Genomic DNA, 23580 nt, shown 5'->3' with positions numbered 1-23580 from the left:
CACAGAGCTTGATTTATAAATAACTATAAGTATATGTCTATGCAACGAAGTAAAAAACTCATCCCACGCTTTTTACAGTTCCTTTCCACGAATCTGACTCAGTTTATCCTCAGTTTTTAGAGTGTTATGTATTTTTTACACTAGGTAAGATTTGGTTATGTACTTCAATTGTTTTCAGTAAAAATAATCGTTCGTTATGTCAATTGTTTAAGAGGAATACATTTTCCCCCGTTAATTTAGAATAATTTGTGTAATAAGTTTTGACTTTATCTTTTATAACCGATCCTGGAGGATGATCGAGTATCTCGGAGTGTGTTTCGTTTGAGATAACAGAATTCATTTGTCTTAGGGGAGTAAGCATAGGGGGATTTTAAATATACTTTTATTTATCTTTGTTTAATTATGGCTATTTATCTATAATTATATTAATATCTCCATATATCTCGATAGTATCTGTCAAAGCATGTGAAATACAAGGTTTATGAGGACAGCTTCTCGAATAAAAAATCCTTTTTCTTTAGAACTTCTTCTAATTTAATTTTGCAATCAATAATTTTTGAAAGGTAATGTAGCATTATTCATGCTACTATCTGCTTTCAAAGTTTTGATTAGTGAACAGCCGGTCTAATTTCTGGGTTTACGACTACTAATGTTCGAGTACGTAACCTTTAATTTGAACCCAATCCAGAAGACAAGCGAACTCCTGGATCAAGTATTGGGAGAAATTTGCCTTCGTGGAGGATTTTTGAATGGAACTAGCCCACATTTGCGTTATACGGAGAGGAAATCCACGAAAACGTCCTACGGATAGCCTGACGACAAGGGGACTCTAACCCATGATCCGTCTACCACTGAGGATATTTTACGTCAGCAGTGTGGTCGGCGCAAGCCGGATGAGGAATTCATGCCGACCAACTATCGCTGGGATTCGAACCCGGTTCACCTCATTGTAAAAAGCCGTTCCCAGTGAAGGCTTATTTGACATTAGAATCGTTATTGATGATATCATCCCTCCCTTGCTTTTCCTGATCTCAATAATGATCTGTCAGAATTTGAAAAAGTTTTTTTTTTCTCTAAATTATTAATTTGAGAGCCTTCATGTGTATTTTTTTTAAGGAATTCATTTTTCAAAGTGATTTAAAAATATATAATAAGGGTGGTTTATTAGAAAATTCTGTATTCATATTTTATGTTCTTATATTGAGTAGTGCTCATAGAATTGGATTTATTTTAGTGACATTTATCTATTGCACCATCTAGAGTACCGTATATTTGTCGTAGAATATATATTATTTATTATTTATGCAGATTAAATGGGATCAACGTTTCGTCACAAGCATCTTTATACATTCCACAAATTTTGGGGTAAGTTCCTTCGAAAATTCAAGTTAATCATCTTTTTCAAAGCATTATTGAAATATCCTGTTCAAAATTTTCCAATGCTGGCGTGAAAACCACAACTATATGTACTACACTACCCTACAATAATGGAAGAGATGCTTTCAGTTTTTGACATTTTTTAAAATTTCTCAAAAAATATTATTAGATTATTTTGTAACTTTCAGAGATTTGAGGGACCGATAATAATTTACAAAAGAAAACAAGTATTTTTAAACACCCTATGCTAGATAATCAATCAATAAGCATGTAACTTATATCAAATACTTTGATTGTTACAATAGCAACAAAATTTTTTGTAAACTATTTAGCATAAATATTTATCGATATATGGACATTCTAAAAAAAAATTATTTTTTGTCTTACGTTATTTTGTATTACGTAACTTTAAAATTATTCAATAAAATTAATCAAAATTTTTGAAGCCATTTAAAATAAATAACAAAATTATAGTTAAAATTTAATATAAATTCGTAATTCGCTAAACCTGCGCCGGATATGAGTATTTAAAGTAGTTCTTTTATACTGCCCATGCGCGGAAAAAAAAGTTTAGAAAAATGTTTCATAATTTCGTAGTATTTGGCAACAAATGAAAAAAAAGTTTGATTTAAATGTCTTAAAAATTTAAAAAAGTTTTAAGTAATTTTTTAAGTAGCTTTTGTACTTTTTAAAAGAAAGCACAAAAGTCTTAGTTCTTTTTTTCTTCACAAATTTAATTTTCTAGTCTCGGCTGTTATTGCCGGCAGAAATTTTAATAAATCTTGTTCCATAATACAAAATAAAATTTTTAAAACTCATCATTTTAATTTTCTTTTAAAAAAGTATTTTATAATTAGACATTTAAATCAGACTTTTTTCATTAATTGTCAACTATTCGCTACAAAATTATATAAAAAATTAAAAAAATATTTAAATAATTTTCTGTGCATGAGCAGTACTAAAGAACCTATTTATATATCAAGCAGTTTTAAACGAAATTTTTTCAAATTTTAAATCAATAATTTTAAATGGCTATAAAAATTTTGCTTAATTTTAGTGAATATTTTTGAAGCTATAACAGAAAAACGTAAGACAAAGAAATTAGTTTTTAATAAAAATGTTCATATCTCCATAAATACCTCAATCGAGTTTACGAAACTTAATGTAATTTTTGAAAATAACAACCAAAGTAATCGATATAAGTTACAAGCTTATTGTTTGATTTTCTTGCTTAGGGTGTTTAAAAATACTTGAAATACTTAAAAATTTCGCAATATAATGTCGACCCCTCAAATCTCTGAAAGCTTTAAACTTTATAGCTAAGAATGAAAAATCGCATGAACTAAGCACTTCTAAGGGTACAAAATAATCGTTCTAAGTATTTCTTGGAAAATTTAAAAAAAAAAAGAAAAAGTGTCAAACACTGAGAGTGTCTCACCCATTATTGCAGGGTAGTGTATGAGTAAAGGGTAGAGACAAGTGTGTGAATTGAGTTTCAATTAAGAGCAGTGCGGATTAAATTAATATAATGTACACTTTTTAATTTTCTGAAAATATTATGATATAATAATTCCAGAAAATATTATGTAAATTACATATTCAGTGCAATATGTTCTATCGGAATTCACTTCTGTACAATGCACTTTAAAAGAGTTTCAGAAACATCTTTTGGAATGTTCTTTAATTCTGTCGTTCTTATATTGTCTTCCTCGTTCCCTATCAAATTTTTCAGTTTCGGTAACAAAAATTATTGTTCGAAGATTATGACGAAAAATTCAATCTACACAACCTGCAAAACTTAAAAAATGTGCTATGGTAACATTAAGAACATTAGAATGGAACAGCGTTTCGAGAAAGGACTTCAGAAACTTATAAAACCTGCTCCAAATTTTTATACCTTTTGAAAAGTAAAAAATCGTTTGACAGTCAACTTTCTGAACATTCCAGTTCATAGTTTCTGTGTGATGTCATAATTCTTTATTTAATAATTCTTTTAAAAATATTTTAAACAGTTCTATCATAAAAACAAACCACAATTAAAAAAAGGTTCTTAAAGAATAATAAAATAGAAATCAATTTTTTAGAGACTTAGAGAACATTCTTACTGAATCTAGTTTGATCATTCTGCTTTAAATGCCTCAATCAAATATTCAACTACTAAATGTATATTTCATATGAATTTTTATTTAAATGAAAAAGTTCCAATCAAAATATTTTGTGCAAAAATGAAAAATTTGTTTTAAAACATTATAATTCGTAAAATCATTACCATAAAAAGAGTAAGATAAATTATCTCAACTCTTTTTCCTAACAATAAAACCGAGTGAATTTTTTTGGCTGTTTTCGAACGGTAGTGTCAGAATATTTTCGAGTGGGCTCCAATAACTCCAAGTGAGGGGAACATAATAATCATAGTCCATTCACATACTATTATACATTCAGAAGTTATAAGATCGATGCCGGAAACAAATTGTCACACTTTTTAGAATTGATAGAGACACATTGTTTTCGAACACACGTTGGCTACCAGTTCTGAATCCTTTTCAGTATTAAAGTAAAAACAATTGTAAGCTTTAAGGGGAACAAATGAATATTAAAGCGAGGATAAAACAAAAGCGTAATTAATATCAACCAGGTGTATAAAATTCCAATTAATAACTTAAGAAATCTTCTGAAAATGTGTCGAAATTTATACATTTTTTGTACATAAATAGTTTTATTTCTTGCTCCTTCAATTGCAAATATACAACTGAAGCTTTAATTTCATATCATAGTTTTCTAGAGTGAGACTTAAAAAAGATCTATTTTCATTCCAGATGTGAACGGTGATGGTGTATTAACATGGGATGATTTTCGCCAATTAGCTGAAGTGAGTGAGAATTTTAACACTTTTCCTTAAAAATATTTTTGTATATTTAATTAATTCTTAAACTTTTATTCTTTAACTATTATTTTTAAAACAAATACCTCTGTCATTTTCGTTTGGCAAAATATTTCATTACGTAATTGCAATTCAAACCATTTCTTCTGTTCATTAAGGATTAAGAAAAAGCAATATTGGTAAACCGTGGCAATTTTATGGCAACCTGTTCCTTTTTTCCTCCTTTCTATTCCTTTTATTGTACTTTTCCCTCCAAGAAAAAAGAACGAGCTTATAAAAGGAAAATCTCGAGCGATAAATACATTTTCGTATTTCTCTTTGCAACAAGGAATATTTGGTAAATTTTAAAGCAAAATATGAAGTAAAAAATCTGCTAAAAAAACATTTAAAATTTCAATAACTTTCAATCAAAATGAAATTTTAAAGAAAACTACGGGTTAAGTTCATAAATTTAAATAGCTTTTTCAACTGACTAAATTTCAACTCAGTATTTGGACTTTTCTGGGATGCGGATCGTCTTCACGGCATTTTTTGCTACAAATTTAAAAGTTAATAACTCTTGGACTAATAATCTGTAGTTTCATTTCTGTGGGCTACTGAGATATCATATCCACGTAACGCTTTTTACTGAAAGGTTAGCAGTTAATAATTCTTGAACTAATAATCGAACGTTAAAATATTTAATCGAATCATACTACTATCTGTGCATTTTTCTGTATATTTTCTGTACGTTAATGAGAAATATGATATAATGAGAAAATACAAAATAATTTATTCCGTTTTGTAAGTCACACAAATAAAGTAATGTTTCCAAATATTTCAGAAATATACTAAAATTCAAAGGAGGGGAAAATTAGATCAAGATGTCTACAAGAGGTGGGAATCTATTCTGAGCAAATGGTGGGATGAATTGACTCAGCATGCTGATTTTAATAAAGTAAGTATCACTCATTTTAAAAATATTTATAACACTTTATTTATATTAGTATTTATTAATATTTATAACACTTTATATATATATATATATATATATATATATATATATATATATATATATATATATATATATATATATATATATATATATATATATATACAGAAGAGCCATTACATTATGATCACCCTGCTAATAACATGTAGGACCACCTTTAACCCTCAAAACTGCTAGCATCCGCCGTGGCATTGATTTCACAAGGTGCTGATAGGTAGTCTGAGGTATCTAGTACCAAGCGCTCACCAACTGGTCCTGCAATTCCCTCACATTGCGAGGGGGTAGCGTGGCAGCACGAATTTGGTTTTCCAAGTAGGACCACAAATGTTCTATTGGATTAAGGTCAGGCGAATTTGGGGGCCCAGACATGACTTGAAAGTCACTAGAATGTTCCTCGAACCAATCCATGACGATTCGACCCTTATGACTTGGTGCATTATCCTGTTGGTAAACACCATCCCCTGCAGGAAAAACTGCTGCCATGAATGGGTAAACTTGGTCTGCAACTATGTTCAAGTAGCTAACAGACGTCAGGGATTGTTCTATGAGGATTATGGGTCCTAATGTGCCCCAAGAAAAGATTGTTCCTGGGCGAGAAACCATGAAAACCTGGGCGAGCTCATTGTTATAGATGGAGGGTGGTCATAATGTATTGCCTCTTCGGTGTATATATATATATATATATATATATATATATATATATATATATATATATATATATATATATATATATATATATATATATATATATATATATATATATATATATATATATATATATATATATATATATATATATATATATATATATATATATATATATATATATATATATATATATATATATATATATATATGCGCGTGCATCGCAACGAGTGCTTACATCCCTTACGTTCTGTCATTCAACTGTGCTCAGTTGCAGCTGTGTTGGTAACTTGTACCGTTAGTTCTGTGTCTTTAAAATGCTCAAGTTTACCAAGTCACCCTACGCGTATTTTTTCCGCGATACGGTCATATTTTTTTATATGACCGTCATTGAACAGCTGACACAACTCTTGGGGTTTACGACTACTAACGTTAAACTCCATAGCCTTGTAATTTTGAACTCAATCCCGAAGACAAGGGATCTCCTGGATCAAGTATTGGGTGAAATTTACCTTCGTAGAGGACTTTCTGATGAAACTAACCCGCATTTCCGTTACATGGAGAGGAAAACCACGAAAACCTCCCACTGTTAGTCAGAAAGCAGGGGCACTCTAACCCATGATCCGTCTACCATTGAGCATATTTTACTTCAGCACTGTGGTCGGTGCAAGCTGGATGTAGAATCAGTATTGACCAGCCATCGTTGGGAATAGAACCCGGTTCACCTCATTGGAAGGCAAACGCTCTTTCCCCTGAGCCATCATGGTCATTGATGCATTTTTAGTCGTCAAAAAACCTGTCTGCTGCATACATTCATCAGCAGATTTGTGAAGTTTACGAAGCCTCCTATTGGCATGCTGACAGGAAATTTTGCTACTCCATGACAATGACTCTCTCCACATCTCAGTCCCGATCTTTATTGGACTCCTTCGGCTGGGAAGTTTTGGACCATCCCTCTATACAGCCCAGATTTTGCGCTAAGTGATTTTCATCTTCTCCGATGTTTCAAATATCATTTTGGGGGCAACTAGCACAACGATGACGAAGACGTGAAAAATGGTCGTGACCTCTTTGTTATAGGAGCAGGCGGCAAGTTACCATGAAGGGGGTATTCTAAATCTAGTTGTAAGGTATGAGAAGTGTTAAAGCAAACTTGACAACTATTTCGAAAAAAAAGAGAAGCATATGCTTCTCTTTTTTTTCGAAATCATATGCTGAATCAAAAAATAAATTTGCTTTATGAAAAGTTTCTTTCGTTTGGTTTTTATTTTCAAACGGCCCTTACTTAAAATACAACCCTCGTAATCTTACTAGAAATTAAATCTTACTAGATTAAGAGATACTAGATTAAAATATTTGCATCAAAATATTAAAAATAAAATGAAAAATATGGACAATGAAAAATAATTCTTTAATTTAATTCGTATTCGCGTGATATAGTTTAATTAACGAAGGCATGAAGTAATTAAAAAAGGCGTGATATGTAAACACCCATGCTTTTAAAGAACTCGAAAATTTTTTAAACTTTTTTAAGAAATGGAAAAGTTATAACGATGTAATTTCATTACATGTATTTATATCATTGCGATAAACAATATCTGCATCTTCCATAGTAAATGAATAGCTTAAAAGCCTTAATAAAAATGGTAACTTTAAAAAAAAAAAATCCCCGTTAGATTTGAGACCCGAAACTTTAAATAATAGTAAAAATGTGTGTTTTTTTAATATTTTTTATTAAGAAATACGCTATTTAAAAGAAAGTAAATTCATAAACGCTATTAAATATTTTAAAAAAAAACTCAATTATTTATTAAACTTAATTAACCTTTTAGTTCTTTTCAATGGGATACCTGCAAGTGACATGGTGTGGGCATCTCGAGGCTGATTGGTAATTCAAACGTGGTATTTGTTTACGTTAGCTACCGTTTTTCCATTCTATTTCGAGTAAGCCAAGCCCATCAAGCATCAATTCTCTTAAGTGATACATTCAATATTCTTGCACAAAGATTTCAATTCTTTCACTAAATATTTGTTACTTAACACAAAGACAGTCCTGAAGCTATGTAGAACATAAACTAATTATGAATCGAAGTTGCCAGGTACACAAAACAAAAATATATCACGGTTACCATAAAATACATAAACAAATAATAAATCTAAATTAAGAAAAAGAAGTGAAAGAGAAAGAATTATGCTTCAACGCTTTGCAAAATGAAAATTAAATCATAAATTATATATATTTTCTCCAATAGGTGGGGCACAAGGTCTCAAGATGTTAAACAAAATTTCGTTTGACAACAAGCTTATCTCTGCGAAATTGTTTATTTATAATAAATGGGTCTCGGGACAGAAAGTGTTAAGATCTACGAATAACTTTTTAATTAAAGTTGCAAAGATTTATGAATAACTTTTTAGCTAAGGTTGCAAAGATTAATGAATAACTTCTTAACTAAAGTTGCAAAGATCTACGAATAACTTCCTAACGTATGACTTAACTAAGGTTGCACAAACTGCAACTACGTACATTAAAACTCATTTGACTTAGATTAATATTACGTAAACTGCTTGTTCCGTGTTCAAATCAACATCAAGGTAGGTTCAGTGGTTTTGTGTCAATAGTTCAAAATAATTCATCGGCGAAATCAAATCAAATATAACGAAACAAATATTTAATAACGAAAAAAGGATTAATACAACTTAACACTTCCGTGTCTACATGTTCACTGCTTGTTGATGCGCTCACAGCGCCCTCTCAGTAAAGGTCTGGTTTCTTAGGACAAACGCCTTATCTGGGCGTCAGCGTGACGTCAACGTCCCGCTGACGCCAACAAAATACTGGTTTGTTAGCTCAAGGCCTGGTTTCTTAGAACTAGCACCTTATCTGGGCGTCAGCGGAAAGTTGACGTAGAGCTGACGCCATAAAAATACTTTTTTGTTAGCTCAGCGTGAGCAGTCGGCCCAACGCAGACATTTTCTCTCATTGCGCATGCGTTAATAACGTAAACAAATATTTATTTTGAATTTGTATTGATTTTGTTATTGTCGACCAGTGTTTTAGAGAACAAATAATGACTTTGTCCAAGAAAAAACACATTGCAGCTGAGCTAAATGAAGAGTGCTATGTTTAATGAAGAAGCTATGTTTAATGTCAAAATCAAAATCTTGGCTGATTTCAATGCGCTGTTGGATGTTGTCCGCCATTGCTTCTGTGGTTAACGTCACGTTGTAATCCAACTGCAGTTGAGTTGGACGGCAATTGTAGTTCAAGATGAGCGTTCGATGACGTATACTATCAAACTCACAAATGGACCAATCAGAGGTTAACGCTGATTTCCAGCTGACGGCGTCCTGTCCTAAGAAACCAAGCCTTAAGGAGGTTTTACCCTGGGTTTTACCACTGCTTTTTTCCCCCTCCAACATTCAATGTCAAAACTATAGAATTAAGAAAATTAATTTTTGCCTAAAAATGTAAATAAATTGAAAACATAATATTTTTTCCAGGATACAGTAGTGGAATTTGATGAGTGGCTCAAATTCTTTCACAATTTGGGACAACAGACCAAATCTCATAAAGAGTTGCCAGATTTTCTGCAGACCTACCTTCAACTTTTCTTTTTCATTATGGACTCAAACAGTAAGTGTTTTTTTTTTTTGTTGTTTTTTTTTTGGTAAAAACTCTCACATTATTTTGCATATTGTGATTAAGGAGAATTAATTAATCTTAATTACTAATCTTTCGCTTGTATCTTTATACCTTTTTTATAAAAATTTTATTTTAACCTATTCAGAGGTGGTGGGATAAATACCAACCCGCTTATTTCTGACGAAATTATAAATCATTAAAATTTCAATAGTTCATATATCTTAAAAAACGTGGTTTTTAACCATTAGCCACTTTTTATTTTAATAGTCAACTACTTTTTATTTTATTTTCATTCTGGACGAATATGAATGGTTTGTTTATTATTATTATTTTTCTCTCTCTTATAACCGTCGTTGAACAGTCGGCTCAATTTTCGGGTTGACGACTTCTAATGTTCAATTCTGTAGCCTTGTCATTTTGAACTCAATCCAGAAGACAAGGGAACTCCTGGATCAAGTATTGGGAGAAATTTTGCCTTCGTGGAGGACCTTTAGGTGGAACTAAGCAGCATTTACGTTATATGGAGAGGAAGACCACGAGAACCAACCCAAGGATAGCCTGATGGCAAAGGGACTCGAACCCGTCATCCGTCTACCACTGAGGATATTTCACGTCAGCACTGTGGTCGGGTGCAAGCCGAATGCGAATTCGCATCGACCAGCCATTGGTGGGATTCGAAACCGGTTCATCTCATTGGAAGGTGAACGCTCTATCCCCTGAACCATCACGGCTCTATATATGGATTGTTGACTTTGAAGCCCCAGCGCAGATGGCGCTGGGGATTAAAATTCGTCTTAAGATTTCCAGGGTAGCTACTACTTCAGACTGATTTTTAAGCCTTATCTTGAAGAAAAAAAACGCATTCCCCAATATTATGACATTTGTAGTGTTTTTTCAGCATAACACACTCTTTCAATCTAACTTTCAACGGAAAAAAAACAACAAATGAATTCGGAAGACTTCGCAAGCTTGCTATGATGCTACCCGAAAAATAACGAACGGCGCTATTTTACACAAATATAGCCAAAATAAGGAATAACGCACAAAACATGGCAAACCTTAAACTTTATTCATGCTGGGATATTAATGTTCTTAAATATGTTTTAGACTTACGATCTGTTAGAATTTATAAGTTACAGAAAACTGTATGCGTTAATTTAAACTCAAATCACAATAATAAAACTTCCTAGAATATTAAACCTGTTCACGCATCGCCTCATAAGCATAACAAAAGCGGAGGGATACACCGAAAGTTTTCTAAGTTTCTTCCGTTTTTAGAAAGCTTGTTATTTTTTTACATTCAGTCAATCATCCTTACAATAATTAAAATTTTCACAGTTTTCTTTAATGAGCGACTAAATTTCAAAGAGGCCGGATCACACTATGGGTCGAAAATGACATCACTTAGTGTGGAAAGGGAGATGGTACACTAACTGGCTGTAGTGCACCTACCACTACAAAAACACAATTCCAATTCCCTAGTATATAAGACATGTTAACTAGATTCTATGTTGGGGTACCTTTTTATAGATAGAGGTTGACATGGTCGATAACATATGACCCATATTTAGTATTAAATTTTATTTTCATGAAGGGAATTATCACAAAATTGGACGTACTGTAAATAGTATTTTTATTTTGAGCAATTTTAATACTTAATATTTATTTAGTCGTTATACGTTACAGCATTTGTAACAGAACCGAATAAAATAAAAAAAACAGTATTTATATTTATGGTGGTCTTATAAAAACATAATCTAAGTACCACAGTTAGTATTTTTCTTGACATTCTTTTTAAAAAATCAGTAAATGGAATAACTGTTTTCTATAATTTCTTTTATTTAAATTAATTTTTTGAAATATTAGTCTAAAAAACACGTTTGAAGATATTGCTATAACTTGTGTGTGAGACTGAAGTAAAATCAATTATAAATTATCAAATAGTAATAAAAAATAACTTGTATAACTGATAAATTCTCAGCAATTTTCCAAACCCTCTCCCTTCCCACGAGTAATGACGTTATTTTCGACTAATAGCCGTGACCTGACCATTTTGAAATTTAATCGCTCGTCTTTGCTGGAGTTCCCTCAAAATTATTTACTGGGTACTTATCGGATGGAGGGAAGCTAAATGAACCAACATATAAGAAGATCGTAGTTTATACCACTCACTGGCAATCAATAACACATCTATAATCCGATACGCGATATTTAGCAATAACTAAACATATTGAGAATACAATACAATCTATACGGTAATATCCCAAACATTGACATAAAATGTCAAAAAGATAATATTACGAATATAACGATAGTTAATCAATACGATATTATTGTGAGTACATTTTATTTGAGTTACGAAAATACTCTGTTGTTGTTGTAGTTCATTTATGTAGCACTAGAACTGCACAATGGGCTATTGGCGACGGTCTGGGAAACATCCCTGAGGATGATCCGAAGACATGCCATCACAATTTTGATCCTCTGCAGAGGGGATGGCACCTCCGCTTCGGTAGCCCGACGACCTGCACGCGAAGTCGAGCACTTTACAGCCGAACAGTTTAACGAGGACCCATACCGCACACACTCGATCCTCACGGACTAATCCAAGTGGTCACCCACCCGCACACTGACCGCAGCCAGTGATGCTTGACTTCGGTGATCTGTTGGGAAGCGTGTCTTGAACGGTCAGTCCACTGCGGGACGAAAATACTCTGACCAGTGTAGAAATAATATCAATTAACTAAATTGGAAAGATATAGCGACGTAGTGTTAAATATTGATATTTTTTGATAATAAATATATCACTTAGTATGTATAAATTATGCTTTGGATATAAAGCGCATTAGATTCGTGCTAGCGAAATTTGGAAAATAGCAAGCAGTCTCCGACCATTTGTTACCCACTGCTACACCAAAAGTAAGCCATTTTTTTTAAATTAAAGAAAAAAACTTTTTTTCTTATAATACACTACACTTTTGTTACACTATTTAAAAAACAGAAAGATCTTTTTTATTTAACTGCATTTTGAAGATGCTCAAGCTTAGTATGCCCATGCCATGTTAACTCCCCGTCATGTCCTTGCATTGAGACTCATCCTTCATAGGGTCATCGGAGCTGAATCACCTTCGAGTCAAACATTATTTTATTACAGGAAAAAGGAAGTTAAGAGCTAGACGCTCGGCTGTGTTCCATTAAAACTGTAGCAGGAAAAGATAAGGATGAATGCTTTCTCAAAAACAAAAGGGGGTACAAATACTGACACTCACAAATGCATAGACAGAGACGGCAATTATTAAAAAAATAAGAAAAATCGTTTTTGGAATTGGAAAATTTTGTAAAAGAGAAAGTATGAAATAGAAACGTATTTAAATATCAGACAGGAAACGATAAGTCTTGAAAAATAACGTATTGTCGATATTTAAATATAAATGTTCTTAAATTCACGGTTACCGATTTCATAACTGTTAGCTAAATGGGAAAAAAATAAGACACAATCGGAAATTATTTATAAGATAACAAAAAAAGAGCTAATATATTATTTGTGAAAAACAAATAGAAAAGTCATTTTCCATCTGGTTAAGTTCTATTTTTATAGCCCCAACAGCTGAAATGACAGAGATTCTTGCACAAGAGAGAATCATTTTTATATGAGCGAAATGTAGGTCAGGCAGACAGAACAAGGATTCTATAATTTCTTGGCTATGACAGAAGTAACTTGCGAAAAGGTTAACATTTTAAAAAAGAGTTCGTTCTATTATTGTAGCAAAACGAGTTACAAGGTTTAACTTTTCATGGTAAATTCTGTTTCTCTATTGGAGTTGAAAAGTTTCGACAAATGTCAAATTGACTAATAAACTTCGAATTCAGAAGAAAAAAAATGGATTTCTTTCCCACTGCTTGATAATAACCATAACAGAGAAGAATCTATATGGGCACATCAAAAATTTTGAAAACATTAAATGCACTTTTATTTTATTTTATAACCGACGTTAAACAGTAGACCCAATTTTGAGTTTATGATTACCAATGTTCAACTCCGTAATATTGCGATTTTGAATTCTATCCCGAAGACAAGGGAACTCAATCTCAATTCAGAAGACCTGAATCAAGTATTGGGAGAAATGTTGCCTGCGTGGAAACCTTTTCGATGAAACTAACCCGCATTTGCTTCACTTAAAGAAGAAAACCTCCCACGGTTAGCTTGACGGCAAAAGGACTCCGGATGATGCGTCTACCACTGAGGATATTTAACATCAACACTGTGGTGGGTCGGTGTCAAAATAGAGTAGAAGTATATTCTTTCCTACCTGGTTCTATTTTTTTACTTCAGACTTCGATACTGCATCGCTTGCTTTTAAAACGGAACGAACTCTAATGATAAAACAAATTTAATAAGAAGAGGACGGACATTACATAAACGATCATCTTCCATCAAAGCTATAGAAATCAAACTGAAACAAAATAAAAAAAAAGCATTAATATTCATTCAGTCTGAGCGCCATCTGTTGGTATTAAAGTTAATCTGTTTCAGTCGGAATTCGTATCGACCACAGAAAAGAATAATTCTAGGGAAATTTTTTTTCTTCCTCTGGGATCCAAACCCGGGTTACCTGAGGATAAAAGCATTACGACGATTGGTTTTCGTCAAAATAATCTTTCTAGAGTAGAGAGTGTAATAAGAGTGTGTGTGTGTATGAGAAAGAGGGGGAGAATTAAATGGTAGTTTTCTTTCTCTGTTTTTAAAGTTTATTTTAATCACATTTTCTCCTCGTTAGTGGTCGTGAAAGATGACGACATTTTGCAACAACCTAGTGTTGTAATCTCTTGTGTAGAAAAAAAAAATCGTTCCAACTGCATTTTAGGTTTTTTACTGTTCGGATTACGTTTCGGTTATAAAAAAAATGGGTGTTGCCGTTTGTAAATTTCAAAATTTTGTTACTGTAACTATAACCGTGAGAACTACGAAACCGTTATAACGTCGGTTAAGTTTCTTTTCATTTTTTTTTTTTTTTCAAATTCAGGTGATTATTTTTCAATTCCAGGTAGTCATTCATTTCGTTACAATTAACACATTGACAAAATGTTCTTTTATAAAAATACAATAATTTTATTTTGATTTCAAAATGCTGTTTGCTCTTATGTAAAATAGTGACTTTAAACGAAAAAAAAAAATGGTCAATGAGTAGGGGCGGAGCCTTTTCGTTTGAATAAAAAATATTACAAATGATTTTTTCTAATGAAAATATGAAGACTAAACTAAAATGCGTGAATAACAAATAAAAATAATCTGGTTTTATGCCACAGATTTATGCAATAGCCCAATATTTATATTTCTTTTCCCAGAAATTCTGTCGAAAACTAATTAGTTTTTGTCATTCAACTGCACATTTTTAAACAATGCTTACATTTTCGTAATGCGTATAATACGAAATAAAGATATATTTGTGACATTTTGTTAACTAAATTAGCGATACGTTTATTTTGTGAGAAAAAAATATTTAGCCTTTTTCACTCATTTATTTATTTACTGGGAAAATTAAGTTACTATAAAATTGCCGACTCTTATGTGTGTGAAAAACATTAAAGTGTCAAACTTTTTTTCGATTTATTGCCAACCTCACTGCAAGCATTGCTTTTAAATAAATCAATGACAGTATGCAGAGTAAAAACGTTATAGCCCGAATGTTCGACTGCTCGTATTTTTACAATCTATGCTTCATGGTCAATTCATTCATTAAACTAAAACCTTTCCAATAATACATGGTACATACCTCGATGCCTCAGGGTATAGAGCGTTCGCCTTCCAATGAGGTGAACCGAGTTCGAATCCCAGCGATGTCTGATCAATACGAATTCCATATCCGGCTTGCACCGACCACAATGCTGACGTGAAACATCCCCAGTGGTAGACATATCATGGGTTAGAGTCCCCTTGCCGTCAGGCTAACCGTGGTAGTTTCTGGCTGTCTTCCTCTCCATGTAACGCAAATGCGGGTTAGTTCCACCAAAAAGTTCTCTATGAATGCAAATTTCTCCCGATCCTTGTCTTCTGGATTGGATTTAAAATGACAAGGTTACGGCGTTGAGCATTAGCAGTCGTAAATTCAAATAATTGGGTCGGCTGTTCAACGATGGTTATAAAAAATAAGAAAAAAGTAAGACTACGCAATTTGAGAGAATTGGCCAACAAACACTCAGAAAAACAATTCTCTGGCTTTTTCCAAAATAATCTGATTTAGTTTTCATGATTTACTTAACATATTGGTATACATTCAAACTCCAATTATATCCCCTTTTCACCATCCCTTGGTTGGAAGAAGTTATCTAATATATTAAAATGAATAGGAACTTAGTTTTAATTAAATTCTAATAAACAAATGTCATCTGTACCGTTTTTTTAAAACTTTTTACGCTCCTCAGACAGAAAAAAATCTCCTTGCTAATTTTATTATTATTATAATTATTTTATATTATAACAGTTCTTGAACAGCCGACCCAATTTTCGGGTTTACGACTACTAATATTCTACTCAGTAGCCTTTTAATTTCGAACCTAATCCAGAAGACAAGGGAACTCCTGGATTAAGCACTGGGAGAAATTTGCCTTCGTGGAGGACTTTTTGATGGAACAACCCGCATTTGCGTTGCATCGTGAGGAAGACCACGAGAACCTCCCACAGTTAGCCTGACGGTAAAGGGACTCCGTCTATCACTGAAGATAATCAGCGTCAGTACTGTGGTCGGTGCAAGCCAGATGCGGATTTGTATCGACCAGCCATCGCTGAGTTTCGAACCCAGTTCACCTCATTGGAAGGCGAAAGCTCTATCCCCTGAGCCGTGATGGCTCAGGGGATAACTTACCCTTGTTAACGGGAAATACCTTACTGAATAATTTTTGCTTCATTTTTCATTGAAATGATTTCTATCAAAATTAGTCATCGAATTTTAACAAATAAATACAGTGAAAATTTGAAAGAAATTCAACCTTACAATCTCCATTTAAAATTCGATAACTATGTTCGAAAAAAAAATATTTCAGTGAGACAAAAATATTTACTAGTAAATTAATAAATTCCTTAATATTTTTTTTCAGAGGATGGATTGTTTTGCGTGAAAGATTACAAAAAGTATTTGGCAAGTCATGATATGGATGTAACAAGAGCTAAGGACTGCTTTGAAACCATGATCAATGTAAGTTTAAACAACCTGTCAAGTTCATAAAATTACAAATTAACTCTTTGAGATCATATTTTTACTCTCAGTCAACATTAAATCATACTTAACTTAAAGCATTGAACAATAAATACAGAAAAATAACTGATTAAAAAAATTAAACTAACCAAAAATATTATCTGAGTATTTTTCTTTTATATATATTAGTATGAATGGTTGACAGTTAAGCACAGATGGCGCTGAGAGTTTAAATTCGACGTAAAACATTCGGGTTACTCAGTTACTACTTCCCACAGATTCTTTCAATTTAACCTTCAACGAAACAAAATACAAATGAATTTGAAAGATGCTACTCAAAAAATAACCAACGGCGATACTTTACACAAATATAGCCAAATGAGGGATAACACTAAAAACATGGCAAACCTTACAATGAATATACATGTTCTTAAAATCGTTTTAGGCTAACGACCTGTTAGAATTTATAAATTACAGAAAACTCTTATAAAGAATTACGCGTAAATATAAACACAATAATAAAACTTCCTTCATACATCGCCTCGTAAGCATTACAGCGCACACAAAGTTTTCTAAATTTCTTCCGGTTTGTCTACTGTAAGAACTCTTCCCGCCACAGACCGTCTGCTGCTATGGCAACAAGAATAGCGCATTTCAGGGAGGGTAGATTCTCTTAATTCTACGGCTAACACAATAGACCGAAGAAAAGGCCAAAACATATCCTAAACAGTGACCCCACACCCCTACTTGAAATAGTTATAACTCGTTTCTATAATAACCGCCACGGGTCCAGATGAATGTCAAGGGGAGTTCTTACATTAGACAAACTATAGGAAGCTTGTTATTTACATTCAGTCAGCCATCCTAACCTAAAATATGTTGAAAGAATTAGTTTATATTGTTGTAAATAGATGGCATCACAAATGCTGACATAGATGGCAGCAGTGTTGTCTTTAATATAACCTCTTTTCTATAATAAAATATGTAGTCCAGTTTCAACCTTCACCCAGGTATGTGGCTCCATTTTCTTGTGATTTCATGCTTAATTATTGGGTTAAGTTTTTAGGTTATGGGCCCAGGATGATCCAAGAAATTTATAGCTAACATTTATTAAGTTTAATATATTTATTTTTAAATTCTTTGATAATTTTTAGAATTAAAGATAGATAAATTATGGTAGCATGTGTTAACACATGGTTAGGCTTAAATGCTAACACTTAAATAAATGTTGTTGTTCTTTTTTTAAACTTTGTAACTAATTTAATCTAACTATGTTTTAATAGAAAATTTATTATTTTATAGTTATATTTTTTGATAGTTTAATTTAAAGTTTACAAAGAAAAATAATCATGCCAGGGGGAGAAGGTTCTTTTAGCCATAAAAAATTAACTGGGAGGGTAAATTATGCTGATTGGAAGTTTGCCATGAAAATGCACTTAATTAAAAGAGATTTATGGGATTATGTTGAAGGGAAAAAGGAAGATGTAGCTTTAGATGCCAAAGCTTTGTCATACATAGTTGAAGGGGTTAGTGAAACAATTTTTAATGATTTGAGGGACTTATCTAGTGGCAAAGAAGCCTGGGAAGTATTATCAAAAACTTATGATGATAAAGGAATAACTAGAAAAGTGTCGGTAATTAAAGAATTGGTTAACACTAAGTATTCAGATTGTAAGGACATGTGTGACTACCTTCATAAAGTAATTTCAGCATATCAGCAATTAAAATCAACAGGAGTTAAAGCAGATGAGGAATTAATAGCTGGAATAATTTTAGCTAACTTACCTGATAGATTTGAACCCCTTATTATGGCTTTGAAAAATTGTGGGGAAGAGATAACTGTTGATAACGTTAAAACTAGATTAATGGCTGAGGATGATAAACCTAATTCTGATGGGAATTTAGATCAAGCTTTCCTTAATGAGAAGTTTAAAGGCAGGAATAAGTTTAAGGGGAAATGCTTCAAATGTAATTTGTTTGGGCATAAAAGTATAGATTGTCAAAGACCCCTACGCCAAAAAAATGCGTATGATAAATTTAACAAAAAGGGTAATGTAAAGCCTACTTCTAGTAAGACTCCTATGAAGGAAGAAGCTTATGTAGCAGGTATCTATGTTGCAAATTCTAATCCAAATCCTAATGTTTGGTACATGGACTCTTGTGCTTCGTTCCATATGACCCCATATAAAGAATTGATAACAGATTATCAAACTGCAAGTATTAGTCAAATTAAAACAGGCAGCTCTGTTATAGAAGTAGAGGGGGAAGGGAGTGTTAGTTTTCTCTTATCTAGAAATGGGGAGAAAGCAAAAGTAACTTTTAATAATGTATTGCATGTTCCAAAACTGACTGCTAACTTGCTATCTATTAAGTATTTAAACAAAACTTTTGGGATGGTTACTACCTTTACAGGGGAAAGATGTTTTGTTCATAAGGGTGATAATTTAGTAGCTAGTGGAACAGGTGTAAGCGATAGATTATATTCTTTAGATATTCATAATGATATGGCTTTAATTACTGCTCAAAACTCATCAAATGAAATATTGCATAAGAAAATAGGTCATTTAAGTGAAGGAGGGATGGTTAGATTGCAAGATATGGTTGAGGGTTTCTCTTTTAATGGGAAAATTAATGATTGTATACCATGCATAAAAGGTAAAATGCATAAACAACCATTTCCTAAGGGTAAGGCAAAACGAGCAAAAGAATTGTTAGGCTTAGTGCATAGTGACCTCTGTGAACCAATGAGTGTTTTATCAATAGGCGGTTCTCGGTACTTTATAAGTTTCATAGATGATTTGTCACGAATGACTTTTGTTTACTTTATAAAGAATAAATTTGAAGTTCTTGGAAAATTCAAAGACTTTCAGGCATATGTAGAACGACAAACTGGCAAACCTATTAAGGTTTTACGCTCTGATAATGGGACGGAGTATGTTAATAATGAAATGGATAGTTTTCTAGCTTCCAAAGGGATTCAGCATCAAAAGTCTATCCCTTATACATCGGAGCAAATGGGGGTTGCAGAACGCAACAACAGAACACTCGTTGAGCGAGCTCGGTCTATGTTGGTGGATGCCCACCTTGACCAGGAATATTGGGCTGAAGCAGTTGAAACAGCAGCTCATTGTAAAAATATATCTCCGACCATTGCGGTTCCAGACATGACACCTTTTGAGAAATGGAGTGGTGAAAAGCCAAACTTGAAATACTTAAGGGTGTTTGGGTGTCGGGCTTTTGTTCATATTCCCAAACAGAAGCGTTTAAAATGGGACGTGAAAGCTAGGGAGTTAATGTTTGTTGGGTATTGTAAGGATAGGAAGGGCTATCGTCTAATTGATCCAACTAATTATAGTATTGTTGTAGCCAGAGATGTGCATTTTTTGGAACATGATATGTATCATGACAATAACAGTGACAAAAGTTCACCAGAGTTCAGTGATGACTCTTTATTCAGTGGGAGCATTGTTGATTTTGACAACACATCAGATAAACTCCAAAATGATGATAATGTTAGCAGGGGTGATAATGAATTAAATTTCCAAAATGATATTAATGCAGGTCAGGATGACATTAATGGTTTGAATAGAGGTGATTTTGTAAATAATGATGAGAGTAATAATGTAACTGTAGATAATGACATGCCGAAATTGACACCTATAGGAAGAATAGTTAAACTTCCTGTTCATTATCAAAATTTTGATACCAATGGTATGCCAGATTTGCAAATGCCAAATTTAGATCCTATTTGCTTTGCCGATGCTTTAGTGGCAATAAATGAACTTCTTTCTGAACCTAATACTATTGATGAGGCACTCAATGATAGTAATGCTAGGCATTGGAGAGAATCTTTATGTGAAACAATAGCGGGTCACATTAAAAACAAAACTTGGGACATAGTAAATAAGCCTAAAAATAAAAACATTGTTGATTGCAAATGGGTATTCAAAAGAAAACACAATGTTAATGGAGATATTGAAAGGTACAAAACCCGTTTAGTAGCTAAAGGTTTCTCCCAGATCGAAGGAATAGATTATACAGAAACGTTTTCCTCAGTAGTTCATTATGTAACATTAAGAGTTTTGTTGGCTTATGCAGCTATTTATGATTGGGAAATCGATCAAATGGATGCTGTTATGGCTTTTGTTCAAGGGACACTAAATGAAGAAATATATATGAAAATTCCAGATGGGTTTAGTGAGTATTGCGAACAAAATTTAAATGGGAAACTTCTTAATAAAGCTCTAGATGGCTTAAAGCAAAATGGCAGGCTTTGGTATCTGACATTAGAAGAAGGCTTAGTTGAAATGGGATTTAGGCAAAGTTATTTTGATAGTTGTGTGTATATTAAACTAAATGATAAAGAACTTGTAATTGTAGATATTTATGCAGATTATTTATTAATTTTTAGCAACTCAGTAAGGCTTAAAAATTTAGCAAAAAGGCAACTAAGTAAAAGATTTGAAATGAAGGATTTAAATTCTTGTTTAGGGATTAAAATAGAATGTAATAGATCAGAAGGGTCCATTAACCTAAATCAAACCCAATCTGACAATGAAGGTGGTTCCAATAAGGCACAATCAGATGATGAAAATTCTAATAAAGAACAATCAGATGAAGAAGAAAAGGCTTCAGGCTCTGACAGAGAAAACGTGTGCCACGAGATGATCGTGAAACTTGATGATGAAGGAGAAGAAGGTGGTAAAAGACAAAAACGTAAGAAAGATAGGGAATCCAAGCAAAGGAGTATAATCGTTTTTAAAGCAACTGTTTCATCAAGTGAGAAGTCTGACAGTGGAAAAGAAAAGTCTAAAAGAAAAAGGAAAGCAAGTGCTAGGGATATTACTCAAAGTGATGAAGACAGTGGGCCTAGAAAGAGGAAAGTTGCTTCTGATAGTGGAAGTGAAGATTCTGACAGTGGTAATGCAAAATCTAAAAGAAGAAAAGGAGCAAGTGATGGCAGACAGAGTGATGAAGACAGGCCAAGCAAGAACAGAAAAATTGTTTCAGATAGTGAATTAACAAGAGGAGAATTACATCTGACAATAGTCAAAGTGAAGAAGAAAAACGCCCAAAAAGGAGAAGGATTGCTTCGGACAGTGGGAGTGAATATGATTAATATAAATGTGGACTATTTAACAAAAACTGTTAATAGAACTAAGTATGAACATTGTGGAAGATCAATGAGACTAAGATGATTTAGTGATATTTTTTTTTGTGTGCACATTTGTGATTTTCTTTTAGTATTCCCAAAAATGTAAACTAAAGTGGGAGTGTTGAAAGAATTAGTTTATATTGTTGTAAATAGATGGCATCACAAATGCTGACATAGATGGCAGCAGTGTTGTCTTTAATATAACCTCTTTTCTATAATAAAATATGTAGTCCAGTTTCAACCTTCACCCAGGTATGTGGCTCCATTTTCTTGTGATTTCATGCTTAATTATTGGGTTAAGTTTTTAAAATACCTAAATCAACCAACCGAACCTAAACTAAACAAACACTATTTTTCATTAAAACAGAAATTGTGCCCCCGCCAAAATCACGCTGGGTTTATGAATATATTCATTTAATGGATTTAGGTATCAACACAATTAGCACATTTTAGCCAATATTCACTCTTTGAAAAATCAGTTTAAGGTTCTACTTTGAAATCAATATCATGTATTTTAACATCTCATGATACCTTAATTTGTTAAGATGAACCGAGTCTCAATAATACTAATTAATGTTTTTTATTTTTATGTTTTTTAATTTAAAAAGATACTGAGGCCCAGGTAGCAAAATAAGGTTTATTTTCACTCAGCAAAAACCTTTTAATGGAAACCTAAAATGGTTTGTTATGCGGTTTACGTGTTAACCTAACTTTAAAACGAGATCTGTGACCATGTGCTCTATTCGACGCACATTACCCTCATCCAAAACCTTGGACAACAACCTTCGATATGAAAATCTTCAATCGAGGTTGATTTAGGGTTTTCAAGCTTGAAAAAATCATTTCATAAAGCTAGTCTCAAGATGAAAGTAATCTTAAATCTAAGTCATTATTAATGTTTCTTTTCACAAAGTCTTGTATGCTCAGCTATAATCCACCTAGTCATGAAATTTCAATGGACAATGCAATTTGATCCTATCGCTAGTGTGACGTCAGCTAAAACGTCATTAATGACCTAAGTGACCATTTTACCCACGTGACCAGACTTTTTAAAAAAATAATTTTTAATCCTTTTTGGATGAAAGGTTTGAAACTGCAATATTTTTACTTTATTGAAAAAAAAGGTGTTTAGTACAAACATTTTCGTGACAATAAAATTCTGACGCAAGGTTATATGCTTTCTGGAGGCAGTATTGTAACTATTATACCACATCAGCAGTATATGGAAGTTTACATGTGAAACAGGTTAACAACATGATATAGCATGTGCAGTAAATAAGTATTATGTTATAATGCGCTTTTTATAGTTAATAAATGTGTCTTCTTAAAGGATGAAGACAGGTCCAATGGTAATGCTATGACGTCAGACCGTTTCCGGGAGTTGGTATATGATTTCTGGGTTTCACAGGATCCAAGCAGTCCAGGAAAATATATATGCGGTACTTTTGATTCAGCTGTACTCCAAGAACTCGAATCGATGAATAAATCAAAGAACTAATCATCCTCTTCTACCCTGAACAGTTCCATCAACAAGAGACTCCATTTCATAAAATTCTAGATCTATTCATTAAACAATTTTTGCCCATAGCTTTTAAAATATTTTCAAATAAAAACATTTTTGTGATTTTTAATTATTGTTTGGTATTTTTGTTAAACAATAACATCGTTCTAACTTGCTTATTTACTCAGCTTATC

General features: G+C 32.7%; 1 protein-coding gene across 1 annotated transcript; it reads left to right on the top strand.

Annotated features, from left to right (window-relative positions):
- Positions 1 to 7: 7 nt before the first annotated feature.
- LOC107442069 (sarcoplasmic calcium-binding proteins I, III, and IV) lies at positions 8 to 23516 on the top strand. Its single transcript, XM_016055536.4, has 7 exons — positions 8 to 144; positions 1309 to 1365; positions 4194 to 4246; positions 5082 to 5195; positions 9396 to 9528; positions 16633 to 16730; positions 23216 to 23516. Exons 2-7 carry the CDS (start codon positions 1314 to 1316, stop codon positions 23381 to 23383), a joined length of 618 nt encoding a protein of 205 aa, XP_015911022.1. The 5' UTR covers positions 8 to 144; positions 1309 to 1313; the 3' UTR covers positions 23384 to 23516.
- Positions 23517 to 23580: the final 64 nt, after the last annotated feature.

This window comes from Parasteatoda tepidariorum, chromosome 4, assembly GCF_982258835.1.
Source record: "Parasteatoda tepidariorum strain Cologne lab strain chromosome 4, Ptep-v5.0, whole genome shotgun sequence".
Lineage (NCBI taxonomy): Eukaryota > Metazoa > Arthropoda > Arachnida > Araneae > Theridiidae > Parasteatoda > Parasteatoda tepidariorum.
This window is presented reverse-complemented; position numbering and strand designations above follow the sequence as displayed.